We start from the raw sequence: 19,529 nt of genomic DNA, 5'->3' as shown, positions 1-19,529 counted from the left end.
GCGTTATAATTAAATATGAAAGGTTATTGATTATCACATGATTAAATATGTCCCAGTTATCATTCAGGGCCATGAAATTATGGACTTGGGAAATGTGTTGCTAGTGTGGGCATCTTTTAGGGGATACAAGATAAGCCAGGTTACATAATATTCTTCTAAGCTATCTCCAAGTGTAATCGTGAACAACACTTGAACAGAGTGTTACAAATCACTCTTATCACTGACTTCACTGAACCTGATGTCACCATAGATAACCCTTCCCGCAAACCAAATCATTCAGGTTAGTAGTTCTTTTTTATTCTAAAATGTGGGTCAGACACTATATGAATGAACTGAGTTATTGATAAACTGAAGTTTGGATACCCAACACGCACTTTGCATTTGTGTTCTATATCAATAATTGTACCCCAGACTGATTTTCCATCCTGACGTAGCTAGGTCAGATATTTAAAAAAAATCATGAAAAAGAGTCATTGATAAAACCAATCATAGATTTGGCTTTTTCAGGATCTGCTCAACACATATCTTCAATACTTGTAAATATAATTTATAATACATTACTTACTTGTTTGAGAGGTGGTAAGTGTTAGTTATAAAGTGAAGATCTAGATTTCTTTTACTGAACAATCGGATGGATAGATTATTTATCATTCTTGAGCAAACGGAATTAACTGATGGAAAAGATCTTGTTGACATAACTCGTAATATGTGTACATTTTAGGACAGCTACCAGCTTGCACATTTTTCATCTTGAGTGTTCAGCTGCATTTTAGTTTAATGTGTGATAATTACATTTCATTACAAGTGATATACTACATGTACCATATCTATGATGTTTTACCAGTTATATGCTGTGGGTATATCATGGGCTGTAAGTATAGTATGTCTATCAAATGCATACTGTTTTACCAGTTAAATGCTGTGGGTATATCATGGGCTGTAAGTATAGTATGTCTATCAAATGCATACTGTTTTACCAGTTATATGCTGTGGGTATATCATGGGCTGTAAGTATAGTATGTCTATCAAATGCATACTGTTTTACCAGTTAAATGCTGTGGGTATATCATGGGCTGTAAGTATAGTATGTCTATCAAATACATGCTGTTTTACCAGTTAAATGCTGTGGGTATATCATGGGCTGTAAGTATAGTATGTCTATCAAATACATGCTGTTTTACCAGTTAAATGCTGTGGGTATATCATGGGCTGTAAGTATACTATGTCTATCAAATACATGCTGTTTTACCAGTTAAATGCTGTGGGTATATCATGGGCTGTAAGTATAGTATGTCTATCAAATGTATGATGTTTTACCAGTTAAATGCTCTGTGTATCTCTGATTTTTGCTGAATATGTAAGCACTGTTAGCTCTACACAAACAGTGATGCAGCAGCCTCCATGACTGGTTGCAGAGAGATATAGAGATACAGTGTAGACAGACAGAATGTACTTATTCAATACATAAACAGGAAACCAGTCTCCAAGACTGGTTGCATAGAGATACAGTGTACTGTACTGACAGCATACACTTAATTAATACATGAACAGGAAACCATGAATTTCCTTAATTTTGAAACACTACACAATAAGAATAATTGCCATCATATAAAATATGTCCTTTCTTGGAGGCAAACAACTTAAACCTCTGAATTATAACCAAAAATTCTATCTGCTTCTATGCACATGCGCAATTAACGAGGGCATAAAAAGAACCAATTTACATCCATTGATTTAAACAGTCTAAAGGTTGAAATCATAGATATATTCTATTAACATGGATAAAGAAATTCAGTTTTGCTTTAATTTTAAGTTAAAGCAAACATGTATTGAAATCATAGATATATTCTATTAACATGGATAAAGAAATTCAGTTTTGCTTTAATTTTAAGTTAAAGCAAACATGTATTGAAATCATAGATATATTCTATTAACATGGATAAAGAAATTCAGTTTTGCTTTAATTTTAAGTTAAAGCAAACATGTATTGAAATCATAGATATATTCTATTAACATGGATAAAGAAATTCAGTTTTGCTTTAATTTTAAGTTAAAGCAAACATGTATTGAAATCATAGATATATTCTATTAACATGGATAAAGAAATTCAGTTTTGCTTTAATTTTAAGTTAAAGCAAACATGTATTGAAATCATAGATATATTCTATTAACATGGATAAAGAAATTCAGTTTTGCTTTAATTTTAAGTTAAAGCAAACATGTATTGAAATCATAGATATATTCTATTAACATGGATAAAGAAATTCAGTTTTGCTTTAATTTTAAGTTAAAGCAAACATGTATTGAAATCATAGATATATTCTATTAACATGGATAAAGAAATTCAGTTTTGCTTTAATTTTAAGTTAAAGCAAACATGTATTGAAATCATAGATATATTCTATTAACATGGATAAAGAAATTCAGTTTTGCTTTAATTTTAAGTTAAAGCAAACATGTATTGAAATCATAGATATATTCTATTAACATGGATAAAGAAATTCAGTTTTGCTTTAATTTTAAGTTAAAGCAAACATGTATTGAAATCATAGATATATTCTATTAACATGGATAAAGAAATTCAGTTTTGCTTTAATTTTAAGTTAAAGCAAACATGTATTGAAATCATAGATATATTCTATTAACATGGATAAAGAAATTCAGTTTTGCTTTAATTTTAAGTTAAAGCAAACATGTATTGAAATCATAGATATATTCTATTAACATGGATAAAGAAATTCAGTTTTGCTTTAATTTTAAGTTAAAGCAAACATGTATTGAAATCATAGATATATTCTATTAACATGGATAAAGAAATTTGGTTTAATCTTTAGTTAAAGTAAGCATGTAAATAGGTTAAAATTAGACAATTATTTTTATAAAGAGATTCATTATGGTTGACATTAAGACAAACTAGTTTATATTACAAACCAGATTCATTAATCTGTTCATTACTAAGAATTAGCAATAAATGTGTTTTTGATAAAAGTTTTAAAATATATTTTCTTTCATTTGCTTTCCATGGTTCAAAATGTTACATGCTATGGAATTTCTTCCTGCTTCATATTGGGTTTCTAGTAATAGAAATCAATTAAATTTGACGTATGGATATGGCATGCCTTTATACATGTCAATCAATACCCAGCTATTTGATTCCTATCAGACACAATCATGTGCTTTAATAAACCAATGAAAAGAAACAATCCGACTTGGTTGCCATAACCACAGTGTAATCAATGATGTCATGTCTATGAAGTTATTAGCAGCCACTGTAACATTAATTATCATGCAGAGAATATATTTAGACTAAAGTCATTTAGACAGCAATAGCTCCATTTTCAAATTTGACAAAATATAAGTACTGTAACTTGTCCTCTTTATATTTAAATAAATGTGCTGATAAAGCAATAAACCAACCAACCTACCTACCCACCCACCAAAACATACCTACCTATCTACATAACATGACAGGGCAGAAAAGACACAAAACATCAAAACAGTATATTTTCTTTCTATGATATCAATGTACATGCATTATAAGGTGTTGATAACATTGATATTGATGTTTCTGCATTATTTTTTTTGTGTCATCTTTTTTACAATCTGCTTCTCATGCTATTTTGCTAAGTGAATTAGTCAAAGGCATTCGATAACCTTGCAATGACAAACAGCAGAATACGGATGGTTAATGTCAATCAGTAATCGCCTTGACTAGCCACCACAGGTGAAGCCCCACATGGAATGTATGCAGTCAACACACCACATTCTGACACTCATTAAACTTTTACAATACACACTCAGCCTCTTGAGGGTAATCTATTACGATATATAATATATAGATGTAAATATGGAAAGTTTATCTTTGAATAAACATATTTATTCGTACATGTATTTACAACTGTACTGGTAGAAGAGCAATCTTAGTAGGCTAGGAAGAATCCATGAGATCATAAACATGAATACTTAACCCATCTTAGTGAAGCATACAAATATAGTCACAGTGATCTTTGGGGATAATGGTGTACTAGTAAAACAGGTGCATCCAATTATCAAGCTTCATGATTGAATCATGAACTGCACCTAATAAATGAACTTTAATACAAAATTTCAACAAAGTCATCATCAATTTAACGACCAATTTTTAGTATTTCAACAAAGTCATCATCAATTAACGACCAATTTTTAGTATTTCAACAAAGTCATCATGAATTAACGACAAATTTTTAGTATTTCAACAAAGTCATCATCAATTTAACGACCAATTTTTAGTATTTCAACAAAGTCATCATCAATTTAACGACCAATTTTTAGTATGAACAGAGCTTAAGAAATAATCCTGAACCATAAAATTTCACCAGGGACAGTGAATCGGAAAATATCATCTACAATAACCTACTTTTGGGATGTTGATTTAGTCAAGATGCATCCATTCACCACATTTTGTGGTTTCCAAAACACTATAACAGTATGAATACAGTATTAATACAGTATGAATACAGAGTGCAAAAAAAACTTGAGCTAAATGCAAAAAACTTAACAAACTATTCATAATTTTTTTTATAGAGCAAATCATAATAAATTCATTAGCAATACTTGTTAATGGTTTCAATTTATGGTACACAACAATTTTCTGTTTTGATATACATGACTGGTTTGTCTCTCTTTATATGCTCTCCAAGAATAAAAATAAAAGAAACCTGCAATCGTGTCAGATTGATGTATACTGATGATCTTATACCATTACAAAAGTAATTTTTGAATTAATTTAGCTATTTATCCTAAGATGAAAGGTTGTTTTTTCTTGATCGTTACCTTTAACAAACTTACGACTTGCTTCGTTTTGGGAAGTGCCTAATCCTGAGTTGTGAAGTGTGTTTTAGTGCTGCTTATCAAAACCACCTTCAGTTATTCGAAACAAAACTTAGGGTTTCAGAGTGGTTTCATGACCTGACAGCTTTAATGTCAGCTTAAAAATAACAACTTGCATGGTGTCCCAAAATTATTTGTAATAAGACTACAATTTAGAAAATATAGCGTCAGTAAAATTGGAATCTTCATTTATTTGGATTATGGTATGTAAAAGTTAGTCCTATCAGCTCCCTCCCAGGGATTAGGTTATATGAAACCACTCTAACCTGTTGCCATAGACCTCAATAAAACAAAATGGTTGACAATCAGTGAGAGTGTAAATATGTGTATGCTTTGATGTGTACAAATGACAATGCTAGAGGATGTACAATAGCTTTGATGTGTACAAATGACAATGTTAGAGGATGTACAATAGCTTTGATGTGTACAAATGACAATGCTAGAGGATGTACAATAGCTTTGATGTGTACAAATGACAATGTTAGAGGATGTACAATAGCTTTGATGTGTACAAATGACAATGTTAGAGGATGTACAATAGCTTTGATGTGTACAAATGACAATGCTAGAGGATGTACAATAGCTTTGATGTGTACAAATGACAATGTTAGAGGATGTACAATAGCTTTGATGTGTACAAATGACAATGTTAGAGGATGTACAATACCTTTGATGTGTACTAATGACAATGCTAGAGGACGTACAATACCTTTGATGTGTACAAATGACAATGCTAGAGGATGTACAATAGCTTTGATGTGTACTAATGACAATGTTAGAGGATGTACAATAGCTTTGATGTGTACAAATGACAATGCTAGTGGATGTACAATAGCTTTGATGTGTACAAATGACAATGGTAGAGGATGTACAATAGCTTTGATGTGTACAAATGACAATGTTAGAGGATGTACAATAGCTTTGATGTGTACAAATGACAATGCTAGAGGATGTACAATACCTTTGATGTGTACAAATGACAATGCTAGAGGATGTACAATACCTTTGATGTGTACTAATGACAATGCTAGAGGATGCACAATAGCTTTGATGTGTACAAATGACAATGCTAGAGGATGTACAATAGCTTTGATGTGTACTAATGACAATGCTAGAGGATGTACAATAGCTTTGATGTGTACTAATGACAATGCTAGAGGATGTACAATAGCTTTGATGTGTGCTAATGACAATGCTAGAGGATGTAGAAAAACTCATTTCTACCAAATATGCTTGCTTATAAGTCAAGTCAAAGTGCAAACAGCAATGATCACAATCTGTCGTAGCATAATGTGCCTGAAGATCAGGATCTACATTATCTGTTCCACTGATTACTCCAAACAAACTGCACAAACCCAGATCTGCTTTTGTATAATGTACATTTTGCAGTTGGATTTATGACAACTTGTAAGTGAGTACATATGGTACATTTTAAAGATGAGCAAAAAAGTTTTGAAATTTTAATTGAAATTATAAAATTTTAAGTTTAAGCATCATAATTTTGCAAATTTAAGGAGGAAAAAGAGTTTTACTGAATAACTTACATACATACTGGCATGCCTACCATAATGATGTTCTATCTAAAAATATACCAGTATGCCTACCATAATGATATTTTATCTAAAAAGGCTTTGAACTTTTAAAAGAGTGCAGGGTATATCTCAAATTACTTTACTCTTTTTGCCCTTCATCTTTGTTTTTTATTTTCCTTTTTGGAATACCTAAGCCTACTCTACACTAGATAGCCAGGATTGTACTTATGTGCCATTAACCATATACATATTGCCACAAGAAAGTTCTGCTTATCTCCCCCATCTATAAGAACAAGATGAAATATGGCAGCCAACGAAAAATCCTCATTTTTACTTATTTGTTAACTGTGGTGCTATGTTACACTCACCTAGAACTACAGAGGAGCACCTTCTCTCACATTCAGCTTCTGTGCGAAATCTGTTATCATTTCCGCCACATCCTCCATATGTAAAATTCTTGCATTTCTTCTCTTTTACTTCAAAATACCAGCGAATATGAGCTGCACGGCAGGGTCCAACAACTGCGGGAAGGTCACAAATATCTGAGAGAAGAAAATGAAGCGTTAAAAATATTGATACATTACATCAATCCATGGCCATGGAGTTTTGAAAAACTGATACATTCCATCAATCCATGTACAGTCTGGCCATTGAGTTTTGAAAAACTGATACATCCCATCAATCCATGTACAGTCTGGCCATTGAGTTTTGAAAAACTGATACATCCCATCAATCCATGTACAGTCTGGCCATTGAGTTTTGAAAACTGATACATCCCATCAATCCATGTACAGTCTGGCCATTGAGTTTTGAAAAACTGATACATCCCATCAATCCATGTACAGTCTGGCCATTGAGTTTTGAAAAACTGATACATCCCATCAATCCATGTACAGTCTGGCCATTGAGTTTTGAAAAACTGATACATCCCATCAATCCATGTACAGTCTGGCCATTGAGTTTTGAAAACTGATACATCCCATCAATCCATGTACAGTCTGGCCATTGAGTTTTGAAAAACTGATACATCCCATCAATCCATGTACAGTCTGGCCATTGAGTTTTGAAAAACTGATACATCCCATCAATCCATGTACAGTCTGGCCATGTTTATTAGATACAAACTGTTCATATTAAAAAAATAAAAATAAAAATAAACTCTGAAAAATGGCTTACACTCTGAATAAAAAATACAAAATATTAGTGTACCCAATAAGCATACACTCCTCTTTTAGTCCAAACTCACATATCTACATACATATGACTTCTAACTGGTGCCAGCTAGCATGTAACATAGGAGGGTAACAGTGCCTCTAAAAGCCATCTAGAATATCACAATTTTCTTGGAAACACTACTGCATTCTTCTTGTCTTGTTACTACTTCACTTTGTGGATTAAATTGGGCAAGTATATTGTCTAATTACCATCTTACTTTGTGGATTAAATCAATGCATCCCTGCAGTCTCATTAGCATGTCACTTTGTGGGTTAAATTAGGCATGCATGTTGTTTCATTACCACCCCACTTTGTGGCATGCATGTTGTCTCTTTACCACCTCACTTTGTGGGTTACATCAGACATGCATGTTGTCTCATTGCCACTTCACTTTGTGGTATTCATGTTGTCTCATTACCATCTCACTTTGTGGCATGCATGTTGTCTCTTTACCATCTCACTTTGTGGGTTAAATTAGGCATGCATGTTGTCTCATTACCACCTCACTTTGTGGCATTCATGTTGTCTCATTACCACCTCACTTTGTGGCATGCATGTTGTCTCTTTACCACCTAACTTTGTGGCATGCATATTGTCTCTTTACCACCTCACTTTGTGGGTTAAATCAGGCATGCATGTTGTCTCATTGCCACTTCACTTTGTGGCATTAATGTTGTCTCATTACCACCTCACTTTGTGGCATGCATGTTGTTACATGCATTATATTTGTCATCATATTTGAATTGAGAATGAATCTCTAATGTGAAGACACGCAACAATGACAAATGGAGCCAATTCTTCCAGTATGTACATACACGTGTTGAGTCTGTTTTTGTTCTCTTATAACAATGACTGAACACAATTTACCCAAACTAGATTTGTCATTAAGCAAGTCCTTATGAAACACACAAACACATATGCATGGACACACACACACCACCACCACCACCATGCTCTGCAAGAAAGTAAGACTCTGACAAAGTCAATTCTTATGAGTAACATTACCTCTTGTCATGATACAAATGCGTACCAAGTTTTATGAAGGTACCTCAAATGGTTTGGAAAATAGGAACTGTCAAATTTGTGATCACATATGAATTTTTCAATACATGATGATATTTTGTATTTTATATAATTTTATATGTTCACAGATGCTTGTACATGTGTTCCATGCTTTATACTTTTTTATAGTCACTTAATTCTCTAGTGTCAAGCCAAATTCATCACATTGTGTTGTTTACACTGCATATATAATACATAACAAGGGCTTTCCTTATCAGCTAGGAGCCAGTTGATTTAACAGGATGCTTTTATTTTATACCTAGTACTTTAAAAAAAAAAAACTGTATTCCTGTTGGAGGAGGTCCTCAACCCCCTGCCTACTTTGGCAACTCACCCTACAACTAATGGAAAGCCCTGATGTGGTATAGAAGGCCTCAAGGTAGATTAGACCTGTGACTAATTGAGTTAGGCCTCAAGGTAGATTAGACCTGTGACTAATTGAGTTAGGCCTACACTCTCCAATAAAGTCTTTCTTATTATTATTGTTATTATCATTGATGAACAATTTTTATTTTCTTAAATAGGGATAACTCTTATAATGCACACCAGACAGTCCATTCTTGTACAAGGCAGATTGTCTAGTATTGGTTCAACAGCATACTTCGATCGGGTTAAGAACATATGAAGTAAATAAACATAAAAATTGGACAAAGCCAAATCTGTTATGGGGCACAGACTCTCATCATTGTACAAATGCATAGATGTCAAATTGTTTTGGAGATATTAATGAGAGAAGAGTGTGCTGTATGGATGGTTAGTTTGCAACAAGAGATCCTTGAAAAAAACTGACATTTAAATGGCCAAAAGAAATTTATATGAAACCAAAATGAGAATGTTTATTCGTGAAAAATAGCAAGATTTTCAAGATGTTCATGGTATTTAATGTTGGATTGGTATCATTTTCATTTAAAAGTAGACACCATAAGAAGTCTTCTCATGAAATCCCATGTCCATATGACTTTCTGTTAAGGTAGAAATAGTAATAAAATAAGTTCAAGATGTTTGCCATGGTGGCCATTTTGAATGTCATATGGGCATCTTTTGGTGAGGCCCCATCTTGTAATGAATATCCATTCAGAAGGAGCAGTGATAGCAAGATTTTTCAATATGGACATAAATGGCAACTGCATTGTAACTCAGATTCACCATAAGTAGTATTCTGGTGGAATATCATGTCGACATGACTTTCCATTCAAGCAATAAACAGATTTTCAAAATGGCTGCCCATTTTCATTAAGGATAAACTAGATATCATAAGAAATCTTCTGGTGAAATCCTCATGTTGATAAGACTACACATTCTAAAGAAGTGGTGGTAAAATTTTCAAGATGGCCACTGTGGTGACCAACATCCTATGCCAAAAGAACAAAAATGGGGGATAACTCATAACAAACTAATAAGACAGACCTCAACTTTACAGAACACTGTGTCTTAGTCATGATACAAAAGTACATCAAGTTTCATGAAGATATTCCACAAAAGAGATATAGAACTCCCTCGCTATAAGATTATTCATCATAACATGGTTCTGTTTAAGGCCAGAAGTCATGAACCCCCATTTCATTAAGATTTAAAAAATCATAATGATAATGGACTTCATCAAAAGACAGTCTCACTACAGTGTATCACTGCCAGAGCTCTCTCTCTCTCTGTGTGTGTGTGTGTGTTTGTGTGTCTGTGTGTGTGTGTGTGTGTGTGTGTGTGTGTGTGTCACAATGATAAAATCCATATTTTCATGACAAAATTCTATAACTACTCTATACCTTAAACTATGCTGCTATTAATTTAACTGTAACTTTCTTTGACAAGAACACAACTTTCTGTAAGCTATCACAATTTATGACCCATTTAAAACTTAAAAGATGATGTTGTGACCTCTGGAACTATAACCTGAAAACTTATAGATCATACACTGGCTTTGTGATGTCATGGACATTCTCTAATGGTGGCCTGGACAGTAATGGTAATAATACAATCCTTTCAAGAGATTTATTTCATAGAAATATAAAATTTTGTTCTGGTGTGGAGATTATATAAAACATGTTTCCTATAAACTATATATAATAAATAAAATACAAGATGGATTTTTCCTTTAAACAGAATTTATGTCAATGGCTACAACAGCAGTAACTCAATCATCATCTGACATCAAGCAGGACATGAGTTTTGTAATCTGACCATAAGGCAAACCAAGAAGCAAGAGATAAGTCCACCTGTTTTTTCTCTTCATTTTATCCATTCCTGAATGGTTCCATGCCATCTTTCTGATCACAGTTCCAGTTCTGAATACTGGCATGTGTAAGATTTAGTGATATCGCATACATGGTTAATGGTTTTCTCTTGAGTATCCTGCTGGTTTTTTTTCTAAAAAACACAAAAACCATGATGTCCAGCTGGCAGTCCAAAAACACAGCAATTTTCAAAGACTGGTAACTTGCTCAACAACTGCTTTTCTGTCTAAATATTTGCTTGTCTGAAACCGAGCCAGTTCTGACATTGTATTTTCAACACAGGTAACAAATATAGTCTATAATTTAGGCAAATGGGAGTATTTAATCAGATTCATTCAATTTATGTACAATTCACAAATGTATATTTCAATGCTCTCACCTATAGATAAAAGCCATCAATCATGGAAAATAAATATATAAGGAGGTTGCAACTAACATGTCACTGTCCCCAGCAGCCACCCTCTTAAAAGCGAGATGACTGGGAAGTGGGTGTAGAACTAAGGCATAGGTTCCAGTCTCAATTTAGCAATATTGTCCCCAGTCTAAATATAGTAATATTGTCCCCAGTATGAATACATTAATATTGTCCCATGTCTGAATATGGCAATTTTGTCCCCAGTCAAAAAACTGATATTTTCCCCTGTCTGAATTTAGCAATATTGTCCCCTGTCTGAATTTAGCAATATTGTCCCCTGTCTGAATAAATCAATACTGTCCCCATTTAGAATATGGTAATATTGTCCCATGTCTGAATACAGTAATATTGTCCGCTGTCAGAATACAGCAATTTTGACTACAGTCTAAATACAGTAATATTTTCCCCATCAGAATAAAACAATTTTGTACCCTGTCAGAATACAGAAATTGTGTCCCCATTCAGAATACAGTAATGTTGTTGTGGGGTTAACGCCATTTTTCAGCACGATAGGCTATACATGGCGGCCAGTATTAATGGTGGAGGAAGAACCCGGAAAACCCCGGAAAGAACCACTGACCCACGAGAAGCTGCTGGCAAGCTTTCTCACATGCCCACATTGGCTGAATCTTAGACTCGAACCGCCGCAGACAGAGGTGAGATGGCAGTGATCCGTAACGAAGAGCGCTTTAGACCACTCGGCCACTCGGGGCCCCAGTAATATTGTCCTGTCTGAATACAGCAATTTTGTCCCCTGTCAGAATACAATGATATTGTCTCCAGTCTGACTACAGTAATATTGTCCCCTGTCTGAATGCAGCAACTTTGTCCCCAGTCAGAATACAGTAATATTGTCCTGTCTGAATTCAGCAATTTTGTCCCCAGTCAGAATACAGTAATATTGTCATCTGTCTGAATACAACAATTTTGTCACCAGTTAATATACATTGATATTGTCCCCAGTCTGAATACAGTAATAGTACCCCCTTCCTGAATTCAGCAATTTTGTCCCCAGCCAGAATACAGTAATATTGTCCCCAGTCTGAATACAGTAATACTGTTCCCTGCCAGAATATAGCTATTATTTCCCTAGTTAGAATATAGTAATATTTTCCCCTGACATAATGCAACATTTTTGTCCACAGTCAGAATAAAGTAGTATTGTCCTGTCTGAGGGGGCCCCGAGTGGCCAAGTGGTCTAAAGCGCTCTCCGTTACGGATCACTGCCATCTCACCTCTGTCTGCATGGGTTCGAGTCTCGGATTCGGCCAATGTGGATATGTGAGAAAGCTTGCCAGTAGCTTCTCAAGGGTTGTCAGCTTGTCTGACACCGCTTCTGTCACAGCTGCTACCAGAAGCATTTGGCTTGGTTTGGTGTTTTATCATACAATGCAAGTAGGTAATGTAGTGCCAAGGAAATTGGACTAAGGTGCTTTGCTTAAAAACACAACATGGTAGTCAACCAGGGCAAATTCCATGGTACAATTTGAGCCTGCCAGTAGCTTCTCGTGGGTCGGTGGTTCTTTCCAGGGTTTTCCGGGTTCTTCCTCCACCATTAATACTGGCCGCCATGTATAGCCTATCGTGCTGAAAAATGGCGTTAAACCCCACAACAACAACAACAACAATTTGAGCCAACACCATTTCATTCTCATTTTCAGTGCCCTAACCATTGATCCAAGACATATCCCACCTTCAAAAACATTTATATCATATTCTTGATAATAAATGAACAAAACAAAATGCAAAACCTGCAGAGATGATAGCACTAGGGATAGAGACCTGGTGATAAGCCTTGTTTTTTCTTCTTACCTTTGAATTAATACACATTATATTTAAAAATAATAACATATTTTGCATAGATTATAAATCTGAAGGCATTTCCTTTGGAGCCTCTTGTAATAGAAGGCATTTTATACTGTATTCAGTTTATAATAACATTGTGAGGACTCCAGGTCAAGGCTGTTTGCAATCATTTCTACCCTACTTAAATATGTAACATTTTGTATTCTTAAATTGGCTTTCATTGTAGTAGATTAAAGAAGCACTTATGTGTTATTAAACAGGCTCCTCCCACACCCTTTGATCAAAACTTGACCTTTTTATGAAGGCCACTAGAATTACCACCTACACATTCATTCTAGCAACAGCAGTTGACTGGTTAACTGTTATACCTTCCAAAAGTCTGAAAATGGACTGGTTTAGAGAACAAATTAGCTGTTATATCTTCCAAAACAACTGAAAACTGACTAGTTTGTAGAAAGTCTAAAAGTAATAATAAAATGCCATCTATACATGTATTGGATTCTGCATAATCTGTTGATAAACAGAGGGGACCATAAGAATGCTTAGTAATTTGCTAACATCAGTGTATTTCACCTTTCCAGCATCCCACCCTTACCCCTATCTATGATGGAGATGAGTTTAGAAACACAAAAGTGCATAACTTTTTCAAATACTGGTATAGGGTGAGTACAAAGATTAGTCAATATGCATATCACTATATTAGTCCCAACCATATTGTAAATTCTCATCAGCATATAAGACTCAAACGATGTTACATGTCAAGGTTATCTCTGGTCATAACAGAAGAGACAATGAAACAGAACCTGTAACATTTTGTTAAGGCAACTGGCAGTTGCTAATACATATACCGGTAGATATGATTTGAATCTGTAAATAAATATATTTAAGCACAATTTGAAATAACATAAAGTAGGTGTAAAGAAACTGCAAAAGAATTAATTGGATAATTTGTTAAGTAGACAGATTTGAACTCTTAGCATTTGAGACCAATGTAATTGACATTATATTTATTCCAGAAGGTGTGCAATGAAGCACTGATGATGACCACAGCAGAATGTGCAAGCAGAAGATTCACAAGTGAAGGTGCACTGAAGGTTTGCCACATGAAAGTACACCATATATTGTGTCTGAAGGCTTAAGGTGCCAGAAATGCATGATACTAAACATCAAGGTGTAGTCAAGCCAGATAACTACATGTATATATCAATGTTCTTACAGCAGTATATAAGGTGAATTCTTAACAAATCTTTGAAGGTGCAAGTACTTTCAAAATTGGTGAAGGAGTTACCCAGAAGGTACACAACCCTGAAGTAAGTGTGATGACACTCGGCACCTATTCCACCATGATGTGATATTTGAAAAAATAACCGCAGTGGTTCTTATCAGGCCTAATTGGTAAATATGGAATATGGATATGTACCAATCCAAATTCAAGCAAAAGATGGAATTAAATCATCCAGTAACAGACTAAATTAACTTTTTTGGTTAATGCCCTCTCTATTTCCTTCTTCCAAACCCAATATATCCAGTGGCTTCAGAGATGCAGCTAAAATAAATAAATTCCTTTGTATGAGGGCCTCAAGGTAGATTAGTTCTTAGCTAATTGTGTTACCTTCTTTAAATAAGGTCATTATTGTTATTATTATTAATAACATAATTTAGTCTTGTTTTCTGCCAGTAGCATACAATGATTCAACTCTTTGTTTTTTTTCCTTCTTTTTCTCAATTCCGAATAACCTGCACTCTGCCTACAGACTTATGATCTATTTGCAGAAAATGTGGTTATGAAGACGAAATAAAGAACAGCAGTGTTAAAATCTGGTTTGGGGTTTTATATCTGATTAAGCAGTCATTCTCAAAAATGTTGAAACATATTTTATGTAAAGGTGGCATGGGACAGTTTGGCCCTTGGCAAATTTATTAACTTAAGGGTATGGTGTGACTTAATGAGCTATTATGTGTAGTACTTAAAGATATGGACATATTTGTAAATTTGGTCTTTCCGGCTTGTGTTGTTCTTGAAAGTGATGTTAGGCATGCACACCTCATGTAGTCATTGCATAGTATGTAGCCAGTGAAATACCAATAGTTGGCTAGGTATGTACACCTCATGTAGTCACTGTACAGTATGTAGCCAGTGAAATACCAATAGTTGGCTAGGAAGCAGAGCTAGCTACTTATAGCAGTAGACATGTTGGTTCAAGGCAACTAGATTATCTCAAAAATTGATTGTATGAAAAATATTTTGAATAGCATTATACTTTTAAGTCCACAATGTTTTTCAAAATTATCACCCAGGGAAATTACTTGTGTTTGCAATGTGAGCACCACATGTTCTCAAAAATGGCCTTCGGACATGAAAAATGCATGTATAAATTTGAGGGGTGGGGTGCATCAACATTTTATTCTATGAATTTTCATTAACTTGTCAGTTTAAGTGAATGATATTCCTATGTGTTGTTTTATTATACCTATCCAAAAATATGGACCTTTTCGACCTCACTCATGTATTTCATTTTTTTAATTAATTTTTATATTAGGCAGTTGTATGCAACATTAAATTTGTACATAAAACTGTCCCCTGCCCCCAAATATTGTGGTTGCTGTATGGTGATGTTTAGTAGATGGTTGCTAAACAATTTTAGTTGCCAGTAGCTTCTCGTGGGTCGGTGGTTCTTTCCTGGGTTTTCCAGGGTTCTTCCTCCACCAGTTATACTGGCCGCCATATATGGCCTATCTTGTGCTGAAAAATGGTGTTAAACCCTAGAACAACAACAACAACAACAATTTTAGTCATAAATGTCAGGAGGTCACTCAAATCCAATTTTACTGTACAGTGAAAACAGAATAGTTGCATTCACAAAATACATATATGTCATATTTCATCCAACACAGGTCATAGAGGGTAATAATTCATGCAAAAGTCATCAAACAAAAATGTGTGACTATGCATCATTAGATGATAACCATAATGTGCACCAAAGTTCCAGCAATCCATACAAAACTGACTATGACATGTAGAAAGCTCCATGATGATCCATTGAAAATTGTGCCTAGTTTTGTTTAAAATATTATGTAATGCACTACATCCAGCTCCAAGTAATAATGAGTAATATATTTAATACAAGCGAGTAATATATTTAATACAATTTGTAGCAGAATAGTGATTTGCCAACATAAACATCTTTAGCTCATGACCATAATATTAAACCAAGATTAACATTGATCCCTCATAGACCAAGATTAACAATGATCCCTCATAAACAAAGATTAACATTGATCCCTCATAAACCAAGATTAACACTGATCCCTCATAGACCAAGATTAACACTGATCCCTCATAAACAAAGATTAACATTGATCCCTCATAAACCAAGATTAACATTGATCCTTCATAAACAAAGATTAACATTGATCCCTCATAAACCAAGATTAACACTGATCCCTCATAGACCAAGATTAACATCGATCCCTCATAAATCAAGACTAACACTGATCCCTCATAGACCAAGATTAACATTGATCTCTCAAAAACAAAGATTAACACTGATCCTTCATAAACCAAGATTAACATTGATCCCTCATAAACAAAGATTAACACTGATCCCTCATAAACCAAGATTAACATTGATCCCTCATAAACAAAGATTAACAATGATCCCTCATAAACAAAGATTAACACTGATCCCTCATAGACCAAGATTAACATTGATCCCTTCTAAACCAAGATTAACATTGATCCCTCATAAACAAAGATTAACATTGATCCCTCATAAACCAAGATTAACATTGATCCCTCATAAACCAAGATTAACACTGATCCCTCATAAACAAAGATTAACATTGATCCCTCATAAACCAAGATTAACATTGATCCCTCATAAACCAAGATTAACATTGATCCCTCCTAAACAAAGATTAACATTGATCCCTCATAAACCAAGATTAACACTGATCCCTCATAGACCAAGATTAACATTGATCCCTCATAAACCAAGATTAACATTGAACCCTCATAAACCAAGATTAACATTGATCCCTCATAGACCAAGATTAACAATGATCCCTCATAAACCAAGATTAACATTGATCCCTTATAAACCAAGATTAACATTGATCCCTCCTAAACAAAGATTAACATTGATCCCTCATAAACCAAGATCAACACTGATCCCTCATAGACCAAGATTAACATTGATCCCTCATAAACCAAGATTAACATTGATCCCTCATAGACCAAGATTAACATTGATCCCTCATAAACCAAGATTAACATTGATCCCTCATAAACCAAGATTAACATTGATCCCTCATAAACCAAGATTAACATTGATCCCTCATAAAGTAGGGGAATAGTTGTGTTCACAAGATGCTGTCATACAGTATAAAAGTTTCTGAAACAGTGTGGTTATTGATATGCATGTCTTCAGGTGATTAGCATTCTATTTAGTAAGTCTGAAGGCGATTCATTAAAAACTGTTGGATTAGTTGCCACTCACATGACTGTGTGATGGATGGACAATGTATGAACAAAAAAACTGTAGGACTAGTCACTAATCACACTCTATGTGATGGATGGACAAATGTACGAACACAAAACTGCAGGACTAATCACAAGACTGTTTGATGGATGGACAAATGTATGAACAAAAAACTAACTATAAACCAACTGCCCCTCAAAAAAGGAAGGAGTATTTTAAAACAATCACAAATGTTGTACTATAATATGGATCATAAGATTTGTCTGAAGAGAAGTTCCAAGAATTTCACTAATCTACAGTAATATTCTATATGGTACAGTCATTCATCTTTGGTTATATTCAGTTACCAGCATCATGGTATATTCACTAATCTATACCAGTTTTTGATTCATACCAGTGTCATGGTAAATTCATTCATCTATACCAGTATTCAGTGTATACCAGTGTAATGATAAGTGTATTAATTTATACCAGTATTTGATTCATACCAGTGTCATGTTAAATTCATTCATCTGCATTTATTTTCAATTCATACCCATGTAAAATTATTTCAACACTCATATGACTCCAAAAATTATGAAAAATATTTTAGTACTGAAATATCTGTGGTAAATAATGGAATACATGATTCCAATCACAATATATGAACATTTGGGAAAACACAAAACATACACTGGATAATGTGTTAGGTCCTGAATCATGTAATGGTAAAGCACTTGTTTTGCAACTCAACACTTAGGTGTTATTCCCATACCAACACATATTAATGTCATTGGAATCTCATTCAAGGTCAGCAGTTTCCAGATTTCGCTAGTGTTTTTTATAACCTTTATGGGTCAGTTCAAACCATAATTTGGTTCTTTTAATCCTAATGGGCTAGTTAATGTCCTAACCTGGGCCTTTCAAACCTTATTGATCAGTGAATACCCTAACCTGAACCTCTCAATCTTTATGGGCCAGTTAATACCATAACCTGGGCCTTAAAATCCTCATTGACCAATTAATACTCTAACCTGGGCCATTCAATATTTATGGGCCAGTTAATACCATAACCTGGGCCTTTCAAAGTACCTGATAAAAGTACAAATATGCATTGTACATGTAGAGAAAAAAACTGACTTCAAATTATAAAAGTCAATCTCATGGAAAATAAAAAAGAACTATATTGGATAAAGGGTTTTCATCAAACATTTTGGTATCTATGAATCTGACTTTGTGCTTTGAGTTTTTAGCAATCAATTACCAAACATACAAGCAGTTTTCATATATAGACAACTTACATTACCAAGCACATGTGCAAGCAGTTTTCACATATAAATAGCTTAGGAGTCCATTACCAAATGTAATAGCAGTTTCACATACAAACAATTTACAATATCAAAGGTACAAGCAGTTTTCACATATAAATAGGTTAGGAATCCATTATCAAACATAATAGCAGTTTTCAAATACAGACAGTTTACATTACCAAAAATACAAACAGTTTTCATATATAGACAACTTATTTTACCAAGTAAATGTACAAGCAGTTTTCACATATAAATAGCTTATGAGTACATTACTAAACATAATTTCAGTGTTCACATACAGACAGCTTACATTACCAGACATACAAACAGTTTCCACATACTGTACATGTATAGACAATTTTCACTGACAAATGTACAAGCAGTTTCCACATACTGTACATGTATAGACAATTTTCACTGACAAATGTACAAGCAGTTTCCACATACTGTACATGTATAGACAATTTTCACTGACAAATGTACAAGCAGTTTCCACATACTGTACATGTATAGACAATTTTCACTGACAAATGTACAGGCAGCTTTCTTTCAGACGATTGCAACAAAAAAAAATTACTTAAACTTGACCTGTTCACTAACACATACACAAGTCATGTTCTATTACTAAA

The 19,529-nt window shown here is 34.1% G+C and overlaps 1 protein-coding gene and 1 long non-coding RNA gene across 3 annotated transcripts in view; one reads left to right on the top strand and one right to left on the bottom strand.

Moving 5' to 3' along the window:
• LOC149804337 (papilin-like) overlaps nucleotides 1-19,529 on the bottom strand; it is a 469,456-nt gene that overhangs the window by 137,919 nt on the left and 312,008 nt on the right. For both annotated transcript variants that reach the window (XM_089939015.1, XM_089939025.1), the window contains exon 14: nucleotides 6,770-6,943. In XM_089939015.1, coding sequence (XP_089795141.1) covers nucleotides 6,770-6,943 — 174 coding nt within the window. The remainder of the gene's footprint in view (nucleotides 1-6,769; nucleotides 6,944-19,529) is intronic.
• Nucleotides 160-14,947, top strand: LOC149804338 (uncharacterized). The gene is made up of 3 exons (XR_016415484.1): nucleotides 160-280; nucleotides 13,712-13,792; nucleotides 14,147-14,947. It is a non-coding gene; the product is annotated as an uncharacterized LOC149804338 (long non-coding RNA).

The sequence above is a fragment of the Sinohyriopsis cumingii genome, chromosome 2, assembly GCF_028554795.1.
Source record: "Sinohyriopsis cumingii isolate HCF-2022 chromosome 2, ASM2855479v2, whole genome shotgun sequence".
Taxonomy (NCBI): Eukaryota; Metazoa; Mollusca; class Bivalvia; order Unionida; family Unionidae; genus Sinohyriopsis; species Sinohyriopsis cumingii.
This window is presented reverse-complemented; position numbering and strand designations above follow the sequence as displayed.